General features: G+C 40.2%; 1 protein-coding gene and 1 pseudogene across 1 annotated transcript; one reads left to right on the top strand and one right to left on the bottom strand.

Moving 5' to 3' along the window:
* The first annotated feature begins 6,018 nt into the window (after positions 1-6,018).
* The window catches only part of LOC139107856 (odorant receptor 9a-like), a 55,106-nt pseudogene continuing 36,245 nt past the window's right edge, over positions 6,019-24,879 (top strand).
* On the bottom strand, positions 13,893-17,850 carry LOC139108170 (uncharacterized). Its single transcript, XM_070666263.1, has 7 exons — positions 16,894-17,850; positions 16,646-16,816; positions 16,293-16,576; positions 16,191-16,246; positions 15,565-16,095; positions 14,954-15,138; positions 13,893-14,897 (listed from the first exon to the last, which is right to left on the bottom strand). The coding sequence occupies exons 1-7, from the start codon at positions 17,848-17,850 to the stop codon at positions 13,893-13,895; spliced, it is 3,189 nt and encodes a 1,062-aa protein (XP_070522364.1).

Here is a 24,879-nt window from a genome sequence, read left to right as displayed (position 1 = left end):
GATATTAACATTAACATATTATGCTGTCTTTAGGATTTCGGACATCAAATAAAACGTATTTTTAATATTAGGAAATTATTAATATTAAGATGTGCTATCATTTCCTCACTACCTAGCGGTAGATAGCATAGTGCGTTTTTTTTATCGTGGTATCCCCGGTAGGCCTAATCCACTGTCATTGTTTAATTTAAAAATTGTTCAAAGTGCTCTCCTCTTTGTTGCACGCAGAGTCGAGCCCTTCGAACAACGTCTTGCGTCGCTTGATGAACCATATGCGACGTAATGGTAGCGAAGGCCGCAACGATGGCCTCGCGTACCTTGTTTATAGTGCCGTTTCGCTGAGGCTCGACTAAGTTTTTTATGTGTCCCCATAAAAAATAGTCCAGCGGAGTCAAATCTGGCGATCGTGGTGGCCAAATAATTGGACCACCACGACCGATCCACCTGTCGCGAAAGCGTCTAAAAGTCGGCGTACTCCTCGACCAATGAGCCGGTGCCCCGTCGTGCTGGTAAATCATGTTTTCTTGTTGTCAGCGGAATATTTTCAAGAAGACCAGGGAGCTCGGTGTCCAAAAAATATTCATAAAATTCGCCGGTTAAACGTGGCGGAAGAAAATATGGACCAATCTAATACAAATAAAAAAAAATTTTTGTTACAGAGTATTTAATAAAATAATTGTTTTTTTCCGTTTGTACTTGCCACATGATTATCGATGAGTCCCGCCCATACATTTATGGACCATCGATATTGAAAAGCTCCCTGTCTAATAACATGTGGATTTTCATCCGACCAGTAAAGGCGGTTCTTTAAATTAATTACGCCGTTTGGCGTAAACGTCGACTCGTCAGTCCAGAGGATAGAGTCTGGAAAAGATGCGTCTCTCCTGCTCTGTGCGAGGAACCCTGCAGTACGAACATTTTTTGATAATTATTATTCCCTCAAATTATCACGAATATAACAGTTAATAAAAATTACAACAGAGATAAATATACACCTACAATAATAACGTGGGCCCACTGCACGCTAACCCACCCCTCACCACAGCTTGCAGGGGTGCACGGGTGCCCAAGTGGCGTCTACGTAATTGCTACGGAGTTTTTGGTGTCCCGGGCCCAGGAGGGATGTCCTGGGGAGGACTCGATAAGGCTCCGCAGCGATTCCCAATCCAAAACCACGCTCCGCGAGGACATGAAGAAATAAATCTTGGGCCTTTCGGGCGTGGTTTAAATTACTTTGAAGGAGCCTAATGGCTGTGAAGGCTAGGCCGTACCTCAGCCTCCTCCGGGCCGGCTTTCTCTGTGGCCTCACAGGCCATCGGGACCTCTTTAGAAGCCTTTTTCAACTGCATTCTAAAGTTTTCAGGTGTCTGTGGCTTCTCTGAGGACGTAAACTTCCATCTCAATGATGGTTCTCTTTTTGGCTTAGGTTGCTTAGTAAGAGGAGCCATTTTAGCTTTTGACATGGCTACGCGGCCGGAACCACGAGCCTGCTTAAACTGGGCTGGACAAGCAGCGCCGCCCAGCTTATGTTTGTAACTGCGCCCAGCGTCCTTGCAAACTGGGCAACAGGGATCAAACGTACACTCCGCCATTTTGTGTCCCGGCGTTCCACAGCGGTAGCAACAGTCGCTGCGATCTACGGACGTCGGGTACTTACTCTGAAAGTGTCCCCCTTGCAGGCACTTATAACACTGCAAGGGGCGCTCTACCAAAGTTTCGGTCTTAACTGAAATCCAACCAATTCTGATGCGCTCCCCCGCAGATGCAATTTTATTTGCAGCCGCCAGGGGAAGACGCACCAGAACGGCAGAGAGGCCGTCATTTGTTGGCCTAATATTTCCAACCTTTATATTTCAAAAGGAGCGGCCCGTCGCCAGGGCTATGGCTGCTATGATCTCCCTGGGAGTAGTAGCGTCGTCGAGACCTCTCAGACACATCTTTCCCATTTTAACCAAACGTGAGACCTTGACATCTTCACATCCCTTTAACGCCTCCATCATTTGAATAACAAGGAGGTCTGCCTTCTTGGCGCTGTCCTCGCTCATCACCTCATATATAATTGCACCAGTAAGGGCACGTTTTGTCCTTACTGATGGAATTCCCAATTCTTCCAAGGACACCTTAGATTTGACAAGCTTCAGAGTCTTGTCATATGTGACCCTGGGACACGTAACCGTCACGGCGGCGTTGCAAGGGGCTTTTCTCTGAGAAGTCTTTTGGCCCTGCTTTTTTGCAGAGTCCGCCTGGCGGTTCTGTTGTCCCTTACCACTAAAAGAGGTCTTTATTCCGGGGGTCTTCTTTTTAACTCCTTCTTTCTTGGCAGCCGAAGGCTGCTGTGCCAAAGCGGGGGGTTGCTTCGCAACAATCTTTTTTATCGACTTCTGTTTTGTCCTACTTGCCACCATGGCCCAAGTCTCCGTGGTTTGGATCAATGACGAGTTAGGCAAGAGCGGCAAAACGGATTCCTTCGCTGTTGTCGGGGCAGAAGGAAAAGGCAAATTATTAACCCCCTTACTCTCCTTACTTCTTTGGCCACTAGAGATCGACTTTTCTGATGCCTTCTTCTTCTTTTTGCTGAAAGAAGGAGGAATTAAGGCCTTTTTCGCACTACTTGTAGAGGCAACGGCTTTACGAGATGTTTGTGAAGCCTTGCCACTCTGTATTTTGCGGAGAGAGAAAGGAGGAGATTCTCCAAAACGCCTCTGACACCACAAAACGAAAACACCGTCAAGGTGTTTTAATTGCGCCTCGTTCGTCTCACTCTCCGATGCTCCTCCATCAAGCGTGCTATATGCACCCCTGGAAGATTGTCTGGGAGCCTTAGATCTATCCAAGACCCGGAAAGAGCCAGGGGTTACGTCCTGAACCGTACTCTTCCTCGAATTAGTACGAGGAGATGTTGGCGCCTCCAAAGAGAGCCTACGTGGTGGCGGAGAGCTACGACCCTCAATCAGAGTCGGCATTTCTGCAGCCCTAACACGAAGGGCTCGAAGTTCTTCACGGAGGTTAACACATTCCTTACGAGCGTCATCCCGCTGTTTCTGTAAAGTCAGGAAAATATCTTCCTGACTTTTCTCTTGTTGGCCACTAGACCTAACTACCAAAGCCGTAATATTGGTTCTCGTGCGGCAAGCTGCCTGCTTAAGGGCGCCCGCCAACCTACTTTGAAGGCCCTTGGAAACACCAGATACTTTGAGGACTTGATTCATGTCGTCCAGAACCTGGGCAGCAAGATCGCAAGTTGGAGCGCTACGGTTCTCGTCAAGAAATCGCTCCACCATTTCGTTCGCTGTTTTCTTCAATTTAATTGGAACATCTGACGTTGGGACCTACATCAACCTATCCTAACCTACTCCAACCTATTTTGTGTTACGTCAAAAGGAATATATTTTTATTAAATAATTATTTGGAGAAAATCCTCAGGAAAGGCATTCGTGGGTAAGGTAGGGAATTGACGCACCACCGCATTTTGCGTAGGATTCGAGTTCCAAAATCACGCTATTTTACGCGCAGATTAAGTATTCAATAATTTAAGATTTAATTTGAGCGCGTATTTGATTCTTTTTTAGAGAAAGGAGGTGAATCCTTATTCTCTGGGATAGAATCTGGCGTGATTATTCGCTTATGGAAGATATTGAGGGTAATTATAAAACGATTAACTCAGAATTTCCAAACAAAAATTAACAAATTTAATACTAGTCATTATGATAAACATTTTAAAACCAAGATTTAACGTTTCGGCAAATATAATTAACAATTTAAGTATTAGTTGTTCTGTTTAAAATATAAAAATAAAATTATCGTTCTGACAGAAAAAATTAAAAAGTAAGAAAATGGGTTTAGTCTGATTAACAAATATAAATTTAACATTGCGAAAGAACCGAGTGAGTGTTTACAGAAAATGTATGTGTGTGTGTGTGTATAAATGTTTTTAATCCAGGGTGATCTCCTCAATTTCTATCACCCTCGCTGTAGATCTCGGGAAGACCAGGTCGATCAGTCGCATCGGGGCCAGGAAAGGAAATTCCACGCCGGGATAATATATAAAAAAGTGAGAATCAGGAGCAGAACGAGCTGCCTGTCTCCTGATCTCTTCTGGCTCAAAATGGTCAGGGCCGATGGAGAAGGCCTTTTTCGGAACAGGATCTGTTCACGGAGTACAGGCCCTGCGTATGAGCTCCAGGAGAGGGTCTCTAACCTCCCTTGGTTCCGGATGCTCTTCGAGAACCTCAATACTCGGGACGGGAGATGGAGGTTGATCGAGGAAGTCTACTTCTGGGAGAGAGATGGATTCATCTTCGCCCAGAAAGTCGGCTTCCTCGGGTTCGAACGGAAAAGGAGGCGGTGAGAGAGGAAAGGAACAGGCCCGAGGCTCACCTCCGGGAAACCGTGGTTCGGAGATGAGGGATGAATTTGGAGTATAAGATGGAGTCGTGGGGCGGAATTGTTCCGATCCCGGCTCCGTGGACTGATTCGATAAATTTAGGATGTCGGCCGATGTTTCCAGATGGTCATTAGGAATTTCCTCGGGCGGGACATATTCGAATAACGGTTTCGGGTCTCCGTGGATAAGCGACGGTGGCGGAGGGCCCGGACGTGGAGACCACGGTCTCTCTTCGTTGCGCGCAGGAGACACAAACACCTCCTCGCTTGGCGCCGCCGCGAGCAAATATTGTATAAAAAACAGGCGGACCAACTCCTTCAGATTCCGTATCTGTTTATTTCTTCGCGCCCGGCTCTTCTTTATCGTTTTCTTATTATTGGATTCCACTAAAATTCATAATTTAATTTTAATTTCATTTGAATAGAATTTTACAAGATTAACAAAGAAAGAGGCGAAGGAGACTCGTTACCGACGTTTTTCAAAGCTTTTAACTCGTCCATGAATGAATCTCCGTGGTTCATTTCTGGCGAGAATCGCTTGCCGATTCTTTAGCCGTGGATAGTCGCCAAACTTCCAGCAATATTTCGCGGCGCGAACCACCGTAAATTGCTGGTTTTTCGACAGCGTATCCTAGCCGATATTCGGAAGCAGTTTTTCTTACACATTCGATTTACCACAGAAACAAACGGACAGAATCAAAACTTCGGAACTCCGACTCGGACTTTTCCTTCTTTCTTTGATTGAAATAAAAGAACACTTGATTTAAACAATACATTTAGTGGAATCAATTTTTGCGACAATACATAATGAATCGTTGAGACTTACTTTTAAGAGATCTTCTCGATGCTTCTTCTGCGATTTTGCACTGAGTAGCACTCACGATAGTTTTACAAAAATTTATGCGGCTGTAGCTGGGATGCAAAAGAGCGTGCTCCGTCAAAACACAAGATTTTATAAACTCGGAAAAGGGGAGGAATATTCCCGAATTTTACTTTTCTGAAATTCTAATCTTTCATTTGCTGAGCTTGTTCCTCCACTTTTTCTATCTTAAAATTATTGGGCATTCGCACCCCATCCCTTCTCTATTTTTTAAACTTCTAAGTTTTCGCCCTTAGTTTCTAGTTTTTGGTGAGGAGTTCCCGAGATCCATTGGTTTTTAAGAATAAGATGTCTACAAAATACCCCCGCTTTAAGGAGTTTTCCTTTCCGAGCCTTCCAGAATTTTATTATCATTTTTAAAGAGAGATGGTGGGGAAACTTCTACCATCCGTACGACGCATTGTTACCTGACTTTATTGCTTTTGTTTGCACCACATACTCCGGTAATTACGGACCTCTCGCGCCCTTGATTTTTCTAAAGCTCAGGATCTATGCGAAATTACAATTTTAAGAACAAGTTATTTTTCTTTTCCTGTGATGGACAGGTTATCAAAGTTAAAATATTTATGAGCCCCTTAGGTTTTGATTTTTTTTGTATTATGTCTAGACAAATTCCTTTGTCTAGTTTTCGTTAGCGCCTGTTTACAATTTGTTGCATGTTTTTTATGCTTTCACGCAACAACTTGTCTCAGAATATGTTATTGTTTTATGAATTGTCTTTCTGAAAGGTTCTGAAGTTTTCCTTTTGTGTTGCCATGGACTACGGTCTACCTCCCCCTTAACTAAATTTTCTAATATATGTCGAAAAAAAGAGACGCGGAGTCGGAGACGTAACATTTGACTTACCCCAATCTACCCTAATCAATTTTAATCTTCCGATATTTAGCGGTCCACGTTAGTAAAATTTTACAAAAGTTTAAAATTTTTTTTGAAAATCTCGTTTTTCTTAAAAAAATATTAGTTCTACAATAAAAACCTTTAGGACCAAAAATGTTTATCTTTTTAAAAGTTACAAGTTTTGTCTGAAGCATTTTTCTACATTTTTATTATTTAAAAATATAAAAAAGACTAATTTTACGGGTTTTTTTTATGTCTAATTTTATGGAAATGGAATAATCGCCAATAATAACCTTGATATTCATAATCAGGGTAAAAAGTTACATAGGCACACGGAGTTTCATTAAAATCGGAGGGAACCTCTTTTCGGAACCTTACCCAAAATTAATGCAACTAATCTTATTAATGATAAATTTTAAACTTATTAAAATTTTTGCAACTAGATTTCGAATGGGCAGTGAGATTGAATCGTTTTGCTTTAAATTTAATTGGACTTTGGCCTAATACTGCACAAAGTTTTCGACAAAGATTTATATGCAATTTTCGAGTGCTTGTTACTTTTTTGAGTATAACGCTTGGTATCCTCATTCCTTCTGTACACTCATTAACAAGAATTTTTGGGAATATTATATTGATACTAGACAATTTACAATTGACTCTACCTGCAATGACTTGTTCGATAAAAATTATAATCTTCTGGTGGAAAAAAGAAGGTAAATATAATTATGTAATAAATGTATTTAAATTTTTAATATTACTATTTTTGAAGCTATTTCGCCAATTATAAATATGATCGTGGAAGACTGGGTGAAATTGAAAAGTGTCCAAGAAAGAAGCATAATGATTCGACGAGCACGTAATGCGCGTATACTAATTATTATCGCATATTTCTTAATGGGAATGGCATGCTTTTTTGTGATTGTACTTCCGAGTTTTGGAATATCGATGAGAGACACGACTATCACTGATCCAGGCGGACCAATGCCTTTACAAACTTATTACATTTATGACGTAACAAAAAGTCCGCAATACGAACTGACGTTTATTAGTCAATCTATTTACGTTATTCTTGCAGTGATGACTTATAGTGGAATCGATAATTTTCTCGGATTAATGATTTTTCATATATGTGGTCAATTAGAGATTCTCAAAAATCATTTATCAAGTTTGGACAATTGTATAAATTCTCATGAGGTGTTAAAATATTGTATAATAAAACATAAGCGTTTGCTTAGGTTTGATATTTATTTATGCTAATATAATTGATATAAACTATAAGTAATATAATCACAGTACTTCACTATGTGGATGTAATATAGGAATTATTCTTTATAGAGCCATTGACATTATTGAAGATACATATAACCTAATTCTTCTTTTCTTATTCGTGTACTTTGCAATACATTTCGCTTTTTACGGTTTTCGGATAATTACTGTAAGTACTTCAATCTTCTACATAAAAACGTGTTTACATAAAAAGTTTCTAAATAAAATACAAATATAAATAATTGTAAGAAGTTATATATCGTAAATTTTTTTAGCTTTATTAAAAAAAAAATTTCTATCTAGGGTTATTCAGAACAAGTATATAGTTTTTAAAAGAGCATATTTTTAAATAAATCTTGAGTGGATTTTTTGTCTTTAAAAATTTTGTCCAAAGCGCAGTTGTTGAAATATTAGTTATAATAATAATTTATTTATGTTTTATGTACAATTATATACATAAGTGGAGACATGTGGAAGTTACCGCCTGTCTTATAATTACGCGTTAATTGTGAATGAATTCATGTAGCATTCGCGTATCACTCACTATACATGTGACACTAGTAAGTGTCCATCACTGACACGAGTCCGGAAATCTGTCTACATGTACTAAGTTTAGGAGTTGTCTGTGAGTGAACGCCACTTAATTCTATCAATCGCGTGGTTTTCTATGTATTAGTCTAAGAGTCGAGTCATTGCCGCGTGTCTAACCTCGCGGCGTGAATGAGCAGAACATCTTGATAAACCTGTAATCTTGAGTTTTTCTATTAAATCCGTTCACTAGATTCTTCAGTTAATCAATTCGAGAGTCCAGATGTGCAGGCCAAGGTCGTCTAATAATAAAATATTTATCACTATCACTCAGAAAAGTCGCGTACGTTTTTTCTAGTTGAGTTCCAACGTACATGTGCCGGCACCAGAACCGGCATCGAGCGGGCGGAACATGGAAACGCCTCTAATTGATTATCGGATCAATTAGTAATCAATTAATGCTGCTGTGCGCCCGCGAGGTGCTGCCGCCATTGGGCGCAGTGCATTTGAGCGCATTCTTAAACAATAATTCTGTAACAATGAAATAAAATAGTTAGTTACTCACTGGTTCGATGTAGATGATAGGCAATAATAGGCATAACTTATCGTTAAACGTGAAACAAACGTGAGCAAGGCCCGCGGCGGCAATTAGTTGATTTCTTACATACTGTTGCACCGTGGCCGGTGCACGGGGTCCGTCCTTCGGAGCCAACGGAATGTTATCAAGTCAGGAGACGTTTTGTAGATTAATAAAGTTCTTTTCTTTTATTGTTTTTTACACAGTGGTCGTAGATTCACTTATTCAAGTCCTTTTCTATTACGTTATCGCGGAGCTCGTCTCCGCGAGGTGTCGGGTTGATGACGGCACGCGACAGATCTCACGTTACACGCGTGAGGTTATTAGCAACTGCCCGTCGCTGCCGATCTGCGGGTATTTAACTGTGTCGTTCTTACAATGTCAGCAGATTGCATTTTTGTTACTCGGTTACTGGATCATGCAATCTGCTGTTCTCGGTATTAAGATCTCACAACTCTTTATTTCGTGGTTTATATTTATTTAATCTTTTCATTTGGATGAGTTGCTGAGATAGTGTTCTTTTAAATCTGTTGCGAGATCTTACTCCGTATTATTTCATTATTCGGTTCTTACTTAAGTCTTACTTAAGGCTATTGTTGTATCGGGTTACAACAACACGATACACTAACACAAATAAACTCACAAGCTTAAACACATTTAATTTGAATTTACATCAGAACTCAAGGAATTCTCACTTGTGATGTTATACTATTTTTGTTATTTAATAAATGTTGGATAAAAACAGAATTACTGTTCGGAGTCGAATCGGGAAATTCATAGCGGATTTAAAAGGCCGATTTAATTCTCGAAAAACACCCTACAATTTCGAAAACCTAGCTGTTTTAAAGCCAGTAGCGAACGACGATCTAAGTTTTTTCCCGATTCGTCTCCGAAATGTCAACAAACATGCGATCTAGAAACTCTTTTCGCAGCACAATGACATGAGTGAATTGTGTGATCACCTGTTGACAAGCAATCAACTCATTTGTTTGTAATAAGAAATAAATTCCATCAGTTGATGTTTGTTGCCAGATAATCTATTAATAACATTTTTAATTTTGACTTCCTGAAACGCTTTCAACTTTCCACGAATAAGTACTGCAACGAAAACAATCCGTTCCCTCACTCTGCTTGGAGAAGTCGGCAACGCATTTTTTCTCGTTTAAATTTAGTTCGTTTTCGTTTTTCTCGCTCGCGAAGTGGTAAGTCGCTTACTTTCAGGTAACTGTAGCTTGGAATATTGTAAGTTTTGCCGTGCAAGCAATTTTTTTAGCCCCTCTTCAAAAGGACGTTTTTTGTCAATTTAAGTATAAATATTGTAAATAGAACTTTTTGGTTATTTTATTAAAAATTTTCGTTATTATATTAAATTGATTACTTGTTTAAATTGCTGACTGTATTTAGCTGCAAAATTGCTTTGCTTTCAAACAATGACGTTACAAGTGAAAATTATCTGAATTCTGATATAAATAAAAAGCAACAATTATTAGTTATAATTAATATGATTGCTTTGTTCGTGTGCGCCTTCTTCAAATCAAATGTGTTTAAATTTCTGAGTTTCTTTGTGTTAGTGTATTGTGTCTAAGAGGTCAACTGATTGCCACCGCGATTCCTGCTCCACTGCACGTTTACTGATGAGTTGTGTCATCCTAGACTATCATATATGTTCGTTGAGTAGCTAATTATTTTATTTTATTGTTATAGAGCTACGCTTTGGACAAAATTTTTTTAATGAAAAATTGTCTCAGAATTGATTTAAAAGTATGTCTTTTCAGAGACTTGTACTGTACACTTGTACTGAATTACAATTTGTACACATACAGGGTGATTCAGAACAACTATAGTGTCCGTGAAATTACATGTTGTTCAGGTAATTTTATGAACATTTTTTCTCTTCAAAAAATTTTTTCGAGGCTTCGTTTTCGAGTTATGAAATTTAATAATTAGCTACTCACCGGACGGCTACATATGGTAGGCAGGGACGGCGTAACTCAGCATCAGACGTGGAGAACCCGCGACGATCACAGCTGACCTTTTACGCACGCTACACAAAATATTTGAAAGTTTATAATTACCCTTGAATTAAGCACTTGTTAATTATTATTAATAATAATTATTATTAATAATTTATTTTATTAATATAATAATAATTATTAATAATAATTATTATTAATAATAATTAACAAGTGCTTAATTCAAGGGTAATTATAAACTTTCAAATATTTTGTGTAGCGTGCGTAAAAGGTCAGCTGTGGTCGTCGCGGGTTCTCCACGTCAGTTGCTAAATTACGCCGTCCCTGCCTACCATGTGTAGCCGTCCGGTGAGTAGCTAATTATTAAATTTCATAACTCGAAAACGAAGCCTCGGAAAAATTTTTCGAAGAAGAAAAATCTTCATAAAATTACCTGAACAACATGTCCTTTCACGGACACTATAGTTGTTCTGAATCATCCTGTATATATTTATTATAAATTTCTATGTTAATATTAAATAGTATAAAAATAAATGGTAACTGTGAAGAAAACGGGCTTCTTTTCCAATGTCCATAAAATTTTTTTTACATGTAGTTTTTAACCTGTAGAAAACTTATATGTAAGTAAAATATGTCGCTTTTTATCATATTAAGAGTTATTAATTTAAAAAAATTGATACTTGTAAGGTTAAAAAATCTATCACATAATGAAATTCTGACAACATTAATCATATCATGTGACAATTCGCGCATGCTCTGTGTGCATCCGTGCACATTCCGCGAAAATTTAAATTTCTTTATAGATACATATAATATGTATAAGAATATGTATAACATGACATGTAATTACATGTATTTGATTGTTTTTTGTTTATAACTATGATATACTTTTATTTGTTCTTAAAGAGAACCTCGCGAAATGGAAAATTCAAAGAAATCTAAAACTTTGCACACATTTAGAGATCAATATTCGATGAATTAAAAAAATTAAATATTAGCTGCTAATATTCGGTTTAAGGGGTGAAATAACCCCTCAAAGTTAATACTGCCTTATACTTTTTTGGATATATTTCGAAAACTATTTGAAATATAAAAAATGGTTCATACAAAAGTTTTATGGTAAAAATAGTTTTATATAACTGCAATAACAAAAAAAAAATTTAACAATTTTTTTTAATTGTACTAAAAAATTTTTATTAACTTTATTATTAAAGCTAAATAGAACTATTTTTACCATAAATCTTTTGTATAAAACATTTTTTATATCTTAATTACTTTTCGAGATATATTTAAAAAAAGTATAAAAACGTCTCAAATTTGAAGAGTGATTTGACTTCTTACAAGGGGAGTCCAAGGGTCACGGAATACCGATTTTCTTCAAACTCGCTGAGTTTGAAGATTGGTGTTCCTACATTAATCTGTTAAAGCCATTCAATGCGCTTCTCAAAAATAAGCCAAAAAATTAAATTTAAACATTTTCGACGTGTTGAAATACCGAACGGTTATACTGATTTTTGAAGCAGCGTGGTAGTCCAGCGCGGGCGACTCTAGTCCAGTAAGCGCGGGATCGCTTATTCGAGTCCTGCTTATGTATTTTTTTTTTAATTTTTTTATTTTTATATCTCTGAAACAAATTAAACATTAATCTAATTTATTTAATTATTGTATTATTTTCTAAAAAAAAATAAAAAATTTAGGCAAAAATATTTTTTTATTTTTGTTAGTTTGCAAATAATACATATAGTGTACAGGGTGTCCCAAAGTCATGTAGACAAACTTTGGAACTAGGTAGATCTCGTTATTTTAAAAAGAAAAGTTCTTTACCATTTTTTATTCCGAGTAATATTAAGCGAGATAATAATTATTGAAAACTATGTCTTTTTAGCGAAACTTACTGCCCCCCACACCGCGCGGAGACGCTCAATCCATCAGTAGTCCCCAATCCTTGCGTTCTCGATCATTGATAAGAAAAATGAAGGCGCGCGGGGCAAGACAGGCGGTTACGATCTTCCCGCCTAGATAAGTTTATCTAGTCTAGGTCTAAACCAGGAATCAAAGAAAGGCGACGACGCGTAACAATACAAAGAAAATTCCATTCTATTCTAATCCAGTTCAAACTGAATATTTCGCTGACTTCGCCTTGTTTTCGTCGCCGGGTTCCGACAATCCTAGGCTCCGTACCGTGAAAGATCACCAGTTTCGCTCGAACTCCGTACCTGTTCTTATCGATCACGTTCGTTAGCTCGCTCTCGCGCTAAATATATTCGGCTTGGTTCCTTTTCTTTTTCTTTTGGTTCTCGCGCGCTCAACCGCAGGTATTCGAGTGCGCCTATCGCCGAATTAATCGTACGGTGCAAATCCCAAAATTAATTGTCTTTCTCTCTGAAGTGCAAGAATTCGCGTTCGCGGCGATCACCGGCTCGCGCTATCAAGATTTCCGTCGGCCGCAACAAGATCTCCGTCGATCGGGTGGATCATCCATCTGCCCTCAAGATTTCCGACGGCCAAGCCGGGTCAGGAAGATTTCCGTTCGTTGATTTGTCCTGCCTTCAGAGTCAAAATTACACATTTTTTTTTGTTTTGTATAATAGTTGAAATATATTAAATTTTGGTTTTCTATTATCTGAATGTCCTTTTTTTAATCATTGCGTCGGGAGCATTCTTTCGTTCCCTCTCATTTCGAGTCACGCGTCGAGCTTATTGCTGAGCAATTCTTTATATATTGAAATTTACGCGATTGTGCAAGATCACGTACACTCTTAAGTAAAAATTATAAGATTAAACGAACTTACCAAGTGAAGTTCGATCTTAATTATGCTGCTGGTCTCGTCCGGATAGATAAACAATAACTATGTAGTTGTGTGAGCAACCCGCATTGTCAACAGAATTTTAAAGAAAAGTATTTTGGCGTTCAAACACGCCAAGTGTGCCGCGAGGGGGCAACGGTGGCCCCGTTGCGCGCGCCGTGCTGCGCTGCGCGCGCATGGGCAATCATTAGTTTAAAGAATTGAGGCAAATTGCGTAAACAGACGGGAGGGTAAGAGAATTCTGACAGAATTATCCAGGGTGTGGAAGTCCATCCGGACGAGACCAGCAGCATAATTAAGATCGAACTTCACTTGGTAAGTTCGTTTAATCTTATAATTATGCCTGCTGGTCTCGTCCGGATGGATAAACAATAACTATGTAGATGTTTAAAGTGCCAATTTGCCGACAACAAATAGTCTTTATTTGAAATAAATAAAGAAAATCTAAGCGCAGCTAAACAAAACAAAATAGTACTCAAATTGCAAGAGACTGCTACCGTAGCTAAACAAAAAACTTATAATATTATTGCAACTGTATCAGCTTGTTTGATTAAACTAAAAACAATATGCTACGCTTAAATGGAAAATTAAAGCACATGTAATATAACTTGTAATCTAAAAGATTAAACAAAATAAAATTATTACTCTGACAAAACAGAATTAGCAAAATCGTCAGGATTTACTATGGGACGATTATAGAAATTTGCAAAAACACGGGATTCACCCGTCCAGCCCGCTGCTCTTTTAATCAAGTCTAGAGATACCCCTTTTTTAGCAGCTAACGAAGTGGCTGCATGGCGGGTGCTATGAGCCGAGAAAAACTCGCTTTGTATCCCGCAATCACTTAGACTCGCACGAATCCATCGCGACAGTGTCTGAACTCCGACGGGCTTGTAAGGCTTAATATAAGATATAAATAAAGAATCATTTTCATGTGTACGCAAAACCTTAGTTAACTCTAGGTAGTGATCTAACAACAGAGCTATGCAAAGCTCCGGACGATGATGGAACCGCGGAAAAATGAGAAGCGGTTGAGGTCGTCCCGGAGCTGACGTTTTAAGACGGCCTGGGACCTTAATAATGGTCTTATCTGGAGATGAAAATATCTGAGAAGTCTTAATAGCAGCGAGCGTCTGAGCATGCTGCCCCGAACCTAACGCAAGCAAAAGAACTAACTTCTTAATGATAAAAAATAACGGTATGTCATTATACGGATATATCATTGCTAACTTAGCGATAACCGGAGCTGGGTCCCATATAAAATCATAACGCGGAGCTTGAGGCTTTAAAACATTCGCGCCCCTACAGAAGCGCCTTACTAATGCGTGATTGCCAATGCTAGAAGAGGAAACAAGAGATATCGCCGAACGGGCCGTATTGAGAGTTGAGTAGGACCCAGCTCTTAGTAATTCGCAGGATAAAAAGTCTAACGCTTGCTCGACGCTTGGGGAGAACGGAGATATATTAGCGTTGCTACAGAAACTCCACCATGCACGAAGAGGTCGTTCGTACTGTTTAATTGTCGCTTGAGACAAGGAAGCAAGCATCGTATCTAGTGCGTTGGACGGAACTTCTTGTAGTTGGAAGGCCTTCCTGATAGCTTGCCGGCCGCCAGGGAAAGACTGCGCCACTCCGGATGTTTGTTCCTAAACGGAGAAGATAATAATGAGTAAGAAGGTTGTAGAGTAACCGGATCAGATACCAATAATCGAGAAAAGATTGGAAACCAGGGTTGGGAAGGCCACCACGGGACAATTAAAACACCTTCGGCCTTATCCTCGATTATCTTGCGTAAGACCCGGGATATGAGGATAAATGGGGGGAAGGCATAGAAGTAAAAATGATTCCAGGGAAGAGTGAAGGCGTCAATTGCCCAAGAGCCTGGATCTGGGAGCCAAGAGACATATAAGTCTAATTTGGCATTAATTGAGGAAGCAAATAGGTCGATATCAAAGGGGCCGAAAACGTTATCAACAATATGGAACGCTTGAGATGATAAAGACCATTCGGTGTCAGTGTCAAGGACACGCGATTCTGCATCTGCGATGACATTGTCAATAGAAGCAATGTAAGAAGCAAAGAGAAAAATATTACGGGCCTCGCACCATTTCCATATATCCCGTGCTATGTCTTATAAGATAAGATGTTGGACTGAGCCGAATCTATTAATATAAGAGATCGCGGTGGTATTATCAATCCGGAGGAGAATATAACAATCATGGCAATGAGCTGCAAAGCATTGTAGAGCAAAGAATGAAGCCTTAAGCTCAAGGGCGTTAATATGAAGAGATTTATCATCTGGAGACCACCAACCGTGTGTTTGCTGGGCTCCGCAGGAAGCTCCCCAGCCCGTTAGAGATGCGTCTGAGTAAATCTCGAGGGCGTACGAACCAGAATGAATAATACTAGCTAGGTAGGGGTTCGCAAGAGTCCGAGACCACCAATCAAAATCCTCCCTTAAGTGATCAGGGAGAAGCATCCAAGCTTCATAATTCTCTGATTCAGCATCGAGGGCTAAGAACTTTTCGCGCTCGAATCTTTTAGTATATAAAAGACCGTAAGGAGCTGCAGGACAGACTGAAACAAGAGAGCCAATCAGACTGGCGAAATCCCTAATACGACAGCGTGACTGTTTAGCAAACTCTCGTACTAATGTATGTAATTTCTCTCTGCGATCCGGAGGGATGGACAGTGATTGTTGGTCCGAGTTAAAAACGAAGCCAAGATAGCGACAGCTGGACGAAGGAACAAGCTGTGATTTTTTATAATTGATTAGGAAACCAAGAGAGGAAAGCAAGACCAAGGCGGTGTTCACGTTCTCCTGACAGTCTTCGTCGGAGTCTCCTAAAAGGAGAAAATCGTCTAAATAAACGACAGATAGGAGACCTCTCTCCCTTAGAGATTTAACGATAGGGCGAATAATTTTAGTAAAAATATACGGTGCTGTAGATAGGCCAAATGGTAAAGCCGTAAACTCATAGCATACATTACGCCACTGAAAACGGAGAAATTTTCTGCACGAAGGGTGTATTGGAACTAACAAATAAGCGTCTTCTAAATCTATCGTTGCCATTTTACAATTCAGGGTCATGAGCCTGATAACCGTTCGCCAATCCTCCATCTTAAAATGTGGAGGAGTTATGTAAGAATTTAAGTCTTTAAGATTGAGAATGAAGCGCATACCTCCCGAAGATTTACTGATGAGAAAAAAGGACGAAAGAAATTGATCTTTAGAAGGATTTACAATCGCCAACGCTCCCTTCGTGCATAAACGTTGAATTTCCATATCACAGGCCTCAGTTTCAAGAGTCGACAGGGCCGGTTCCTTTAAAAGGGGACGTGGCGGGGGTGTACTTATAAAAGGAATTACGTATCCCTGAATCGCAGAAAGTACCTGAGGATCCGAGGTGATTAACCTCCATTGGTCGGCAAACTGCGACAAACGGCCTGCCGAATCAGTTAACGGGTTGACCGTGACTTCGAACGGAGTGGTGTTCTCCTGGTACGACTCGGTTGGCGGGAGCCCCTCCTCTGGTGATGAGTCGCAGATCTCGGTAGAGGGGCCCTGTAGTTTTCCTTATTTTCAGATCTTGACGGAAAAGCTCTGGGCTGCTGGGCAGGGGGTCGGCGAGAAGCATTAACTGACGTAGGCGGAGGTTTTCGAGCCATTTTTTTTGCCACTCGCTCAACTGACTGCGCCGAATTCACGTCCTCGGCGAAATTGTTTCCGAAGAGGCGGTCATCAATAGGCGCTGCATCAGAGACGGTCTTTCCCAAGAAGTTTAAAGATGGGACAATAAAAGCTCGTCTCGCTCTAGATAAATGGTATTGAAGGTCTGCCAGTAACTTAAAACCTTCCACAATTTTAGACATGGCAGCCTTAGCCTCGAGTGAGTTCTGGAGGTCGAGTTTCGCAAGCTCTGATAAACCAGAGCCAAGGGCATTCAGAGATGCACCCACCTGTGTCTGGAGCTTAACCTGATGCTTATCTCTGGTGACGGTGGCCTGGCTTAGATTAGGAATAATTTCCTTGTTAAGTCCAGGAGGGCCCAAAAAGGAAAGCTGCTCACTCAGCTCATATTTAGCGAGGAGCGAGTTACGGAGATCCTCCTTGAGGCCTAATCTAACCTCTGATTTGGAAGTTTGGACCATAATAGCCGGCCAGGAGGCGGGGAGATGTGCCGGAGGCTGGTTGCCAAATAACTCAGTGGCAAGAGCATCCGCCTCGACCTTGTCAGGTTCCCCTTCCAGAGATGTGGCCACAGGCGTGGCGAAAGAAACGGCCTCATGTCTCTCAGGGGGGCCGTGCGTGGTGGCGGGCTCTCGGCCGTATTCATGGACCTCTGAAAGAGCCTCGCCGGACTCTTCGAGGGCCAACGAATCAATGGGCGGAGGAAGACTCGCTGGTCTTTCCGCGTCCGCCGACACCTCGCTGGGTGCCGGGGATCTATGCCTGTCAAAGTACTTATCGAGAAAAGTACCTAAGGATCGTATGAGCTGGAGGCGAGGCGATGGTGTCCTTGAATGCTCTGTCGAGACCCGTGCACGTGGCGGTCGTGACCGCGAGCGGGATCGTCGAGTGAGGTTATGTTCGGACATCGAGCTTGAACGAGAGCGAGACCGGTTCCTAGGCGATCTATCTCGTCTTTTACGGTGATCCTTCCTTGAAGAGCGATGTGAGCGATCCTTCCTATGCTTCGGCATAACGATGATTTCTGTAAAACACTCGAAAGAAAAAACTGGGTACTGCTGACTCTGCAGAACAGACACACAATGATTGCCCATGCGCGCGCAGCGCAGCACGGCGCGCGCAACGGGGCCACCGTTGCCCCCTCGCGGCACACTTGGCGTGTTTGAACGCCAAAATACTGTTCTTTAAAATTCTGTTGACAATGCGGGTTGCTCACACAACTACATAGTTATTGTTTATCCATCCGGACGAGACCAGCAGGCATAATTCCACGTTTTAGTTCCATCGAAACAAAGTGTATGGAAAAGGGCTTCTGCCAATTAATTATAAATATATGTTTTACTTTTAATGTTTTATTCTTATTCGTTGACGTTACTCCGATTATTTGTTAACTTTACATTGAATTATGACATTAATTTTACTAATTTATTTATGTGTCTGCATTTATAGTAAAAGTCATGACACTAATTATTTTATTTTGTTAAACACAGTAATGTATCATAACTTAACAATAAAAATAAAAGTTAGAAAGGAAAAAGTCATTATAATATATGCATGTGTGCAAAGTTTCAGATATTTTTGAATCTTGCATTTCGCGAGGTTTCCTTGTTAGTTGACTTATATGTCGTCTATCGGTGCTCTTATCAATACATAATAAAAAAAGATAATAAAGTTTTAATAATAATTTTAATTGATTTTCCAATAAAAGAGCGATATCATCTACTTTAGATTTTACAGTTTTGTTATTTAAAAGAATGCTAGCAGCTTATTTAAGAGTCAATAAATTATCGAATAACTCTACTGCTGCAATATGGCATTATTTTATAAATTTTTCTTTGTATAATAATTTTTTGTTTTTACCAATTAAATTTGAAATTGCGTAAAATGCTTTAGGGGCTTTTACTGAATGCGTAGCATTATTGATATTGTAAAAATGATAAGAAAGAAGATGCAATTAACTGAGACAAATTTGTAAAGTGTAAAAAAATTAAATAAAATATATTTAAATGAATAAACATTTACACTGGGCTTTTGTTCTATTAACGGATTAACACTCCGTGATTTTACTCTTTAAACGTCTCGACGCATCTGATTTGTTTTGGAGCTGCACGTTAGGTTGAGGCACCGATTTCTTTGCTTCTTATCTGCCCTTATGACTAATATCTTAAATGACTAACAATTTCTTAAAGATTAGGCACATACTATAATATAAATTTACTCCATTCCCAACAAATTCGAATACTCAATCTTCTATACTACCTTCTTGACAAACTAATTTTAATGCGAAACGATCTTAATTTTTGCGTAACCGAATATCGGCCTTTAACAAGCTACGTCCGGTGCTCGTCGAAATTCGCGGATTCAATCGGATAAGGTCCGAATATGGAACAAGACTGGAGTTTAAGAAAAAACAAAAGTTTATTGAACAGATCAATAAAGAAAAAGAAATAAAAAAAAATAAATAAAAGAAAATAATGGGAAATAACATATCACGCAGTTTACGCTGTGGACGCGAGTAACATATATATCTATATACAAGTAGTGACGTGAAGACGGGCGCTAGCCAAATTCGTGATGCGAGAAACACGGATAAACGAGGACAGACGCAGTTATCGACAGGATATAAAGACGTGGAGATTGTCGTAATAAAATACAATATATGAATACGCAAGGACAATAAACGCGGACTTATAATTAAATTGAAAACGGACGCGGATTGACAATCAAATGTCCACAAACGCGAATTTACCGTTTAAAGGCCAGCTGGCGCGATAAGAAATATAAACACGGAGATGCCGGCACTTGGCAAAGCGTCGCTTAGTTAAGATCTCTCGGCCGAGATGGAGAAAACTTCTCCCCAGTGATTGCAACGATGCGAGAGGAAACGTGCGGGTGAATTTGAACGCCGATGACTGAAGACCGAGATTTCTCGGAAGAGACAGAGTGCGCTTAACCCCTTGAGCTGGTCGTTGACAGCGATCTTGAACTCTGATACCATGGAAAATCGAGCCCCAGGATCTCCTGGTCGAGGCAGAGATCACTCTACCCCGATTTTGGTTCGTTAAGGAGCAGTTAAGAACGAGATGTTCGCACAAAGCGAGCGTATCAAGAACGGTCCTGCTGCGCTTCGGCATCGCCTTTTTATACCTAAAAGTGATGCCAGGGTTCCGGGTCTCAGCGGGATTGGCGCCGCTCCTGATCACGGTACCGAGACTCCGGTTGCGGCGCGGTCGGGAATGACAGACCTCGACGCCGTCGTTGTGTTCAGCGAAGCACGTTTCGACTCGGCTAAGTCTGCATATTGGACTTAGCCGCGGAACGGCGGTCGGTTTATCGTCGTTATTATTTGCGCAGTATGATACTAGATTAAAAAAGTTTGGGGCGCACCGCACTCTGGGTTCTTGCCGGATGGGTGTTAGGTTCGGTGTTCGGTCGATGTTCTGGCCGGAACGCTGCATCGCAGTATACACTATTACAAATGTTTCAATTATATTGCTTTTCTCTTGGTCTACATATTTCGAATACTTATTTAGATGTTTTATTCGGTAATGTTGTATAAAAATATATTGATTATACTTTTATATTGGTTCTATTTTAAAGAAAAATCCTGGACAATATCTGTAACGGATTACGTGTGATTTTCTGTCTCTAGTGGATGGAACAGCGCGGTATCTTCGCGCGAGGCTTGAGTCAACCTCGTTAGTAGGAATTTGCCACATACCAACGAGGCGATTGATTACTTGTGTGACGAACTGAGGCGAAGATAAATGAGCGGATCAGAATTACAAAATGAACGGTGAGCGAGCCCGAAGAAAAACAATGAGCGAGGCAATGAATTTTATCGTATTCCGTACAACGAGCGAACGTTTCGGAATGTTTTGAGCATGTAGCAAGCGAGAGGTAACCGCGTAAGCCCACTGTGAGGCTGCATCCGTATATGAGCAGACCGTTTCTCAATTTGTTGAACAAAGTTCGTGGAACTCAGGAACTTCTTGTTTTGTACGAAAGAGTTCACTGAGCTGTGCCGATTGATTTGTGGTTACTTCACTTTAGCGCACTTGAGAAAAAAATTCGAGAGCTTTCAAAAACACCGTGTGATCGCTAGAACATACGGAACATGAAAAAGAAATCGAGCTGGTGAGCGCCGCACGTGGCGCAGTTGATAAACAAATTTGCGAGTCCGAGACGTGGTGCCATCGTGATAATCGGCGGGCACAATGATAATTAGATGTAACGCGAAATAGAACGCACAGCCCTGTCGACCAAGCCTGTCTAATCGCGAACATTCTGCCCACCAACAGTTACAGCTGATGATAATCCTCTGAGCAAACTAGCAATAAGGCCAGTTTGACGATGGGGCAAGTTAAAGTTGATGTGATAGTTCTCAACGGGTTACTACCGTGGTGAGTGCATCCTTCCCCAGGTGTAGTTCTGTCACTCTTGCTAGAGGCCATTTCAATGGAGGTAGTCTCTTATCTGTGAGCAGCATCAAGGATTCGACGTTGATATCAGTTGATGAGTGATGCCATTTGGAGATTGTTTGTTGCCTTTGTAGACAATGAGATGACCATTGTGACCAGAACTGCTGAACCCGTTGTTAAATAAGCTGCCAGCGGGATAACTTGAAGGACAAGAGATCCAGTAGGGATGGTTCCGGTATGACATTAAGAGCAGAGCAAACAAGAAAAAGCCCAGGTGTAAGCACTAATAAATTATCCGGATCATCACTGAGTGGTTCGAGCAGTTGAGAGTTAAATGTTATCTCAATTTAACTGATTGTGAGCAGTGTTGAAAACTCTTCGAACGTGAGCAGAGTTTTTCCAATGGTACGTCGCAAATGAAATTTGATGTACATAATCACAGTCTCCCATTTTTCATACATATAAGGAAAGACAGGTGAGTTAAATCTCAAATACGTGCCTTTACTTGAGAGACTCATTGAGAGTTTCTGGTGTTCTGATGAGCTGTCATTGAAGCGCTTCTTGAGTACCGTATTTGCGCCGATTAAGTTTGCCCTATGTCGAAACAGGGCGATAAACTTATGCACAATATTTGACTAACGTGACAACAGAATAAGTCCGCACGGTTGATAAACCTCTCCGGTCAACCACCGCGGTCGAAATTCGCTGAGGTTGCAGTTCGGCAAAGTATATGAGCGACGGCGCTGAAACCGTCGCGAACACTCTTCATACAAGTTCACGCGACGCTTAGTTACTGTTGGTTTTGTAACAAGATATCGAGACGCATGAAACTAAATAAAGAGTAAACACAGATAAAGTCAAGAATCTCTTTATTCTTCACGACCAACTCCTCCTGCAACAACGGAGGCGAACGAACCCACAACCGCACCGTACCACGGTGTAACAGCCTTAATCCAAAAGAGTTTAACTTGTTTTAAATTTTGAGTTGAGATTAGAGCAGAAGGCGAACTTAAAGTGTACTTGAATCTTTGAACAAATCGAAAGCAAAGAGCTGTGATTCTCAATAGCTTACGCAACGAAGAAAACTAAAGTATTAAATTCCAATTCTTCGTTGGCGATGGAGACGTGGCAATTAACGTCACACATGGACGCGTTTTTGAGCTGCCGATCAATAATGATAAATCGGGTGGAAATGGTCTTAAGTCTTGATTTTGAGTGAGCCATTGTGGTCCGGTTCATCACAATGGATGATCCTTGAGGTGATTGGTGGTAACGCCTTGAGACGCACAGTTTGCCGAATTTATAATGCCAGAAACATGACGTCAGATAACATATGGGCCTAATTTTTGTATTTGCGTTACTTGATTTCTGACATAGTCCTTTTAACGAGACGTAAGTGATCTGATTTATACGAGCGTAACTTCAGAATTCGTTCACAGATGAGTTGTATCTACCTTGGTTGAGCTTCCATGTGGCTGTGATATGAGCTGCAAGTTTTGTAAGCATGAGCGCCGCCATGAATTCCAAACGAGATATGGTAAACTTTTTCAAGGACGCAACCTTAGTCTTTGAGCAAATTAAGATTGAGCGCCTTTTCATGGACGGCGAGCAAACAGTCAAATAAATGGCTGCTCCCATTATGAGCTGAAAAGCATTGACAAAACCATGAAATTCCACTGATGAATTACTCCATATGTTGAGCCACCGTGGAATTGAGATGCTGGCCATTGCGCTGAGTTGATTTTTGATTAAAAGCCACCTTGAATTAACCGTGGTTGGTAAAGAATCATCCCAGTCGAGCTTGAGTATCCAAAGCTTTTGTAGCTAGATCTTTGCTCTAATAACTATCGGTGAGACAAAACTAAGAGGATCAAATATCTGAGCCACTTCAGATAATACGAGGCGCTTTGTGAGTCTTTTGGATGGTGAGTCGAATTTGGATGAAAACATCAATTAATCCGTGTGAGACATTTATTTTAATCCGAGTAGTTTGGTTTCGCAATCACGACACCCGCTCAAAAAACGTCCTGCTCACTCAATCAGCTGATAACTACGGTTTTGGAAGCTCAAAAAATCCTGTTCAACCTCGGCGTTGATGATTCACTTGACAACCACCTGCTAGTGTATCACGCGTCGAAAAATCTGGTCAGCTCAACGAGAGAGGCGTGGTAGATCTCTTTGGGCTCATCGCAGGAGTACCCGTTGTTTCAGAAGTTCCAGGCCTTTGTGACGGCGAAAAAGTATGGACGCTAGAAAGGATCAAAGCGGCAAAACAGCTGTCTTCAGTATTGAGGCTCAACAGGATGCCGCTCAAGTCTACAGAACAACAAACCAGCTCAGCTTTCAGAATAACGATATTTGCTCAAAAGGCCACAACTTATCTGTGCGACCACTGCAAAGGATCGCACTTTGTTGTTGTATGTGAACAGTTCCGACGACTGTCACATACTGCACGACGATTATTGGCGGAAAAGAAGCGACTGTGCTTCAATTGCTTGGGCTGACACAGTGTCAAAATCTGCAGGTCAATCCAGACCTGTAAAACGTGCTCAGAGAAGCCAGCTCATTTTCCGGAACATCTCTATCACAATTACACTATTATAATTATATCAAGAGCATTAATGCAAATTAAAGCGCTACGACTTAATATGAAACGATACGTGATACTCTTGTTTCAACGAGACAGACAGACTGAAATAAACTATTAATTCCGAGCAATAACGTAGTAGATAGTGAAATTACAGATTTTTCAGATTTTCTAACTTTGCAAGTACCGATGTTTTAAATTATATTTATAATTAAAAAGAAACTTTTAAAATAATTATTAGCGATATTTTGTTTTACATAGTTATTTTTTACAAATGGAAAACTTTATGTAAAAAAATTTTTTAAGGACATTGGAGAACAGGTCCAATTTCTTTACAATTACCAAATAAATATTTTTTTTCTTATTCTGCAAATTATTAGCTTTTTGATGAAGGAAGTAACGAACTTTCATTTTCTTACTTGCTATATTTTACATCTACTATCATTAATATATTTGCACATATGTGCTTATATTGCGCTCTTGGTGAAATATTGTTTGACCAGGTTAGTTGAATGTTTTTTTTCAGTTAAACAAATGCGTATGTAATTTTTAATATGTATATATTGTTTCACTTTCACTCGAATGTTACACGCTCACGCTTAGTCGTTCTCCTTCATGTTTCCGTAAATACGTGTTTGTCAAAACAATCGTACAAAGCCTTAAAACTCTGTACTTACACTCGAAATAAAATAACACTAATTCTAAAAAGAAAAAACAGATTTATTCGTAAATGCAACTTTCTAAAAAACATATCAGTTTGCGATGATATTCTATTTCAGTATCCGTTAGCTGTTGCTTGTCAACAATCGTTTTAACGATAGAAGAGTAAGCAACAAGACGCTTATGTTGACGTTGAAACAATCGTGCGCGGACCACAAACTTCGTGCTGAGCAGAAAGCGAGCAACAATATACAGGGTGTTAGTTTTAA

This window comes from Cardiocondyla obscurior, linkage group LG14, assembly GCF_019399895.1.
Source record: "Cardiocondyla obscurior isolate alpha-2009 linkage group LG14, Cobs3.1, whole genome shotgun sequence".
NCBI classification, from domain to species: domain Eukaryota; kingdom Metazoa; phylum Arthropoda; class Insecta; order Hymenoptera; family Formicidae; genus Cardiocondyla; species Cardiocondyla obscurior.
This window is presented reverse-complemented; position numbering and strand designations above follow the sequence as displayed.

Bases quoted from the DNA above. Each gene is read 5' to 3' on its own strand.
- LOC139108170 (XM_070666263.1), bottom strand. From the start codon at position 17,850: ATGTCCGAACATAACCTCACTCGACGATCCCGCTCGCGGTCACGACCG. The intron at 16,577-16,645 runs GTACTTTCTGCG...CCCCTTTTAAAG, and splicing joins TAATCACCTCGGATCCTCAG to GAACCGGCCCTGTCGACTCT. The intron at 16,096-16,190 runs GTATATTTTTAC...TTCTCCTTTTAG, and splicing joins TTTGGCCTATCTACAGCACC to GAGACTCCGACGAAGACTGT.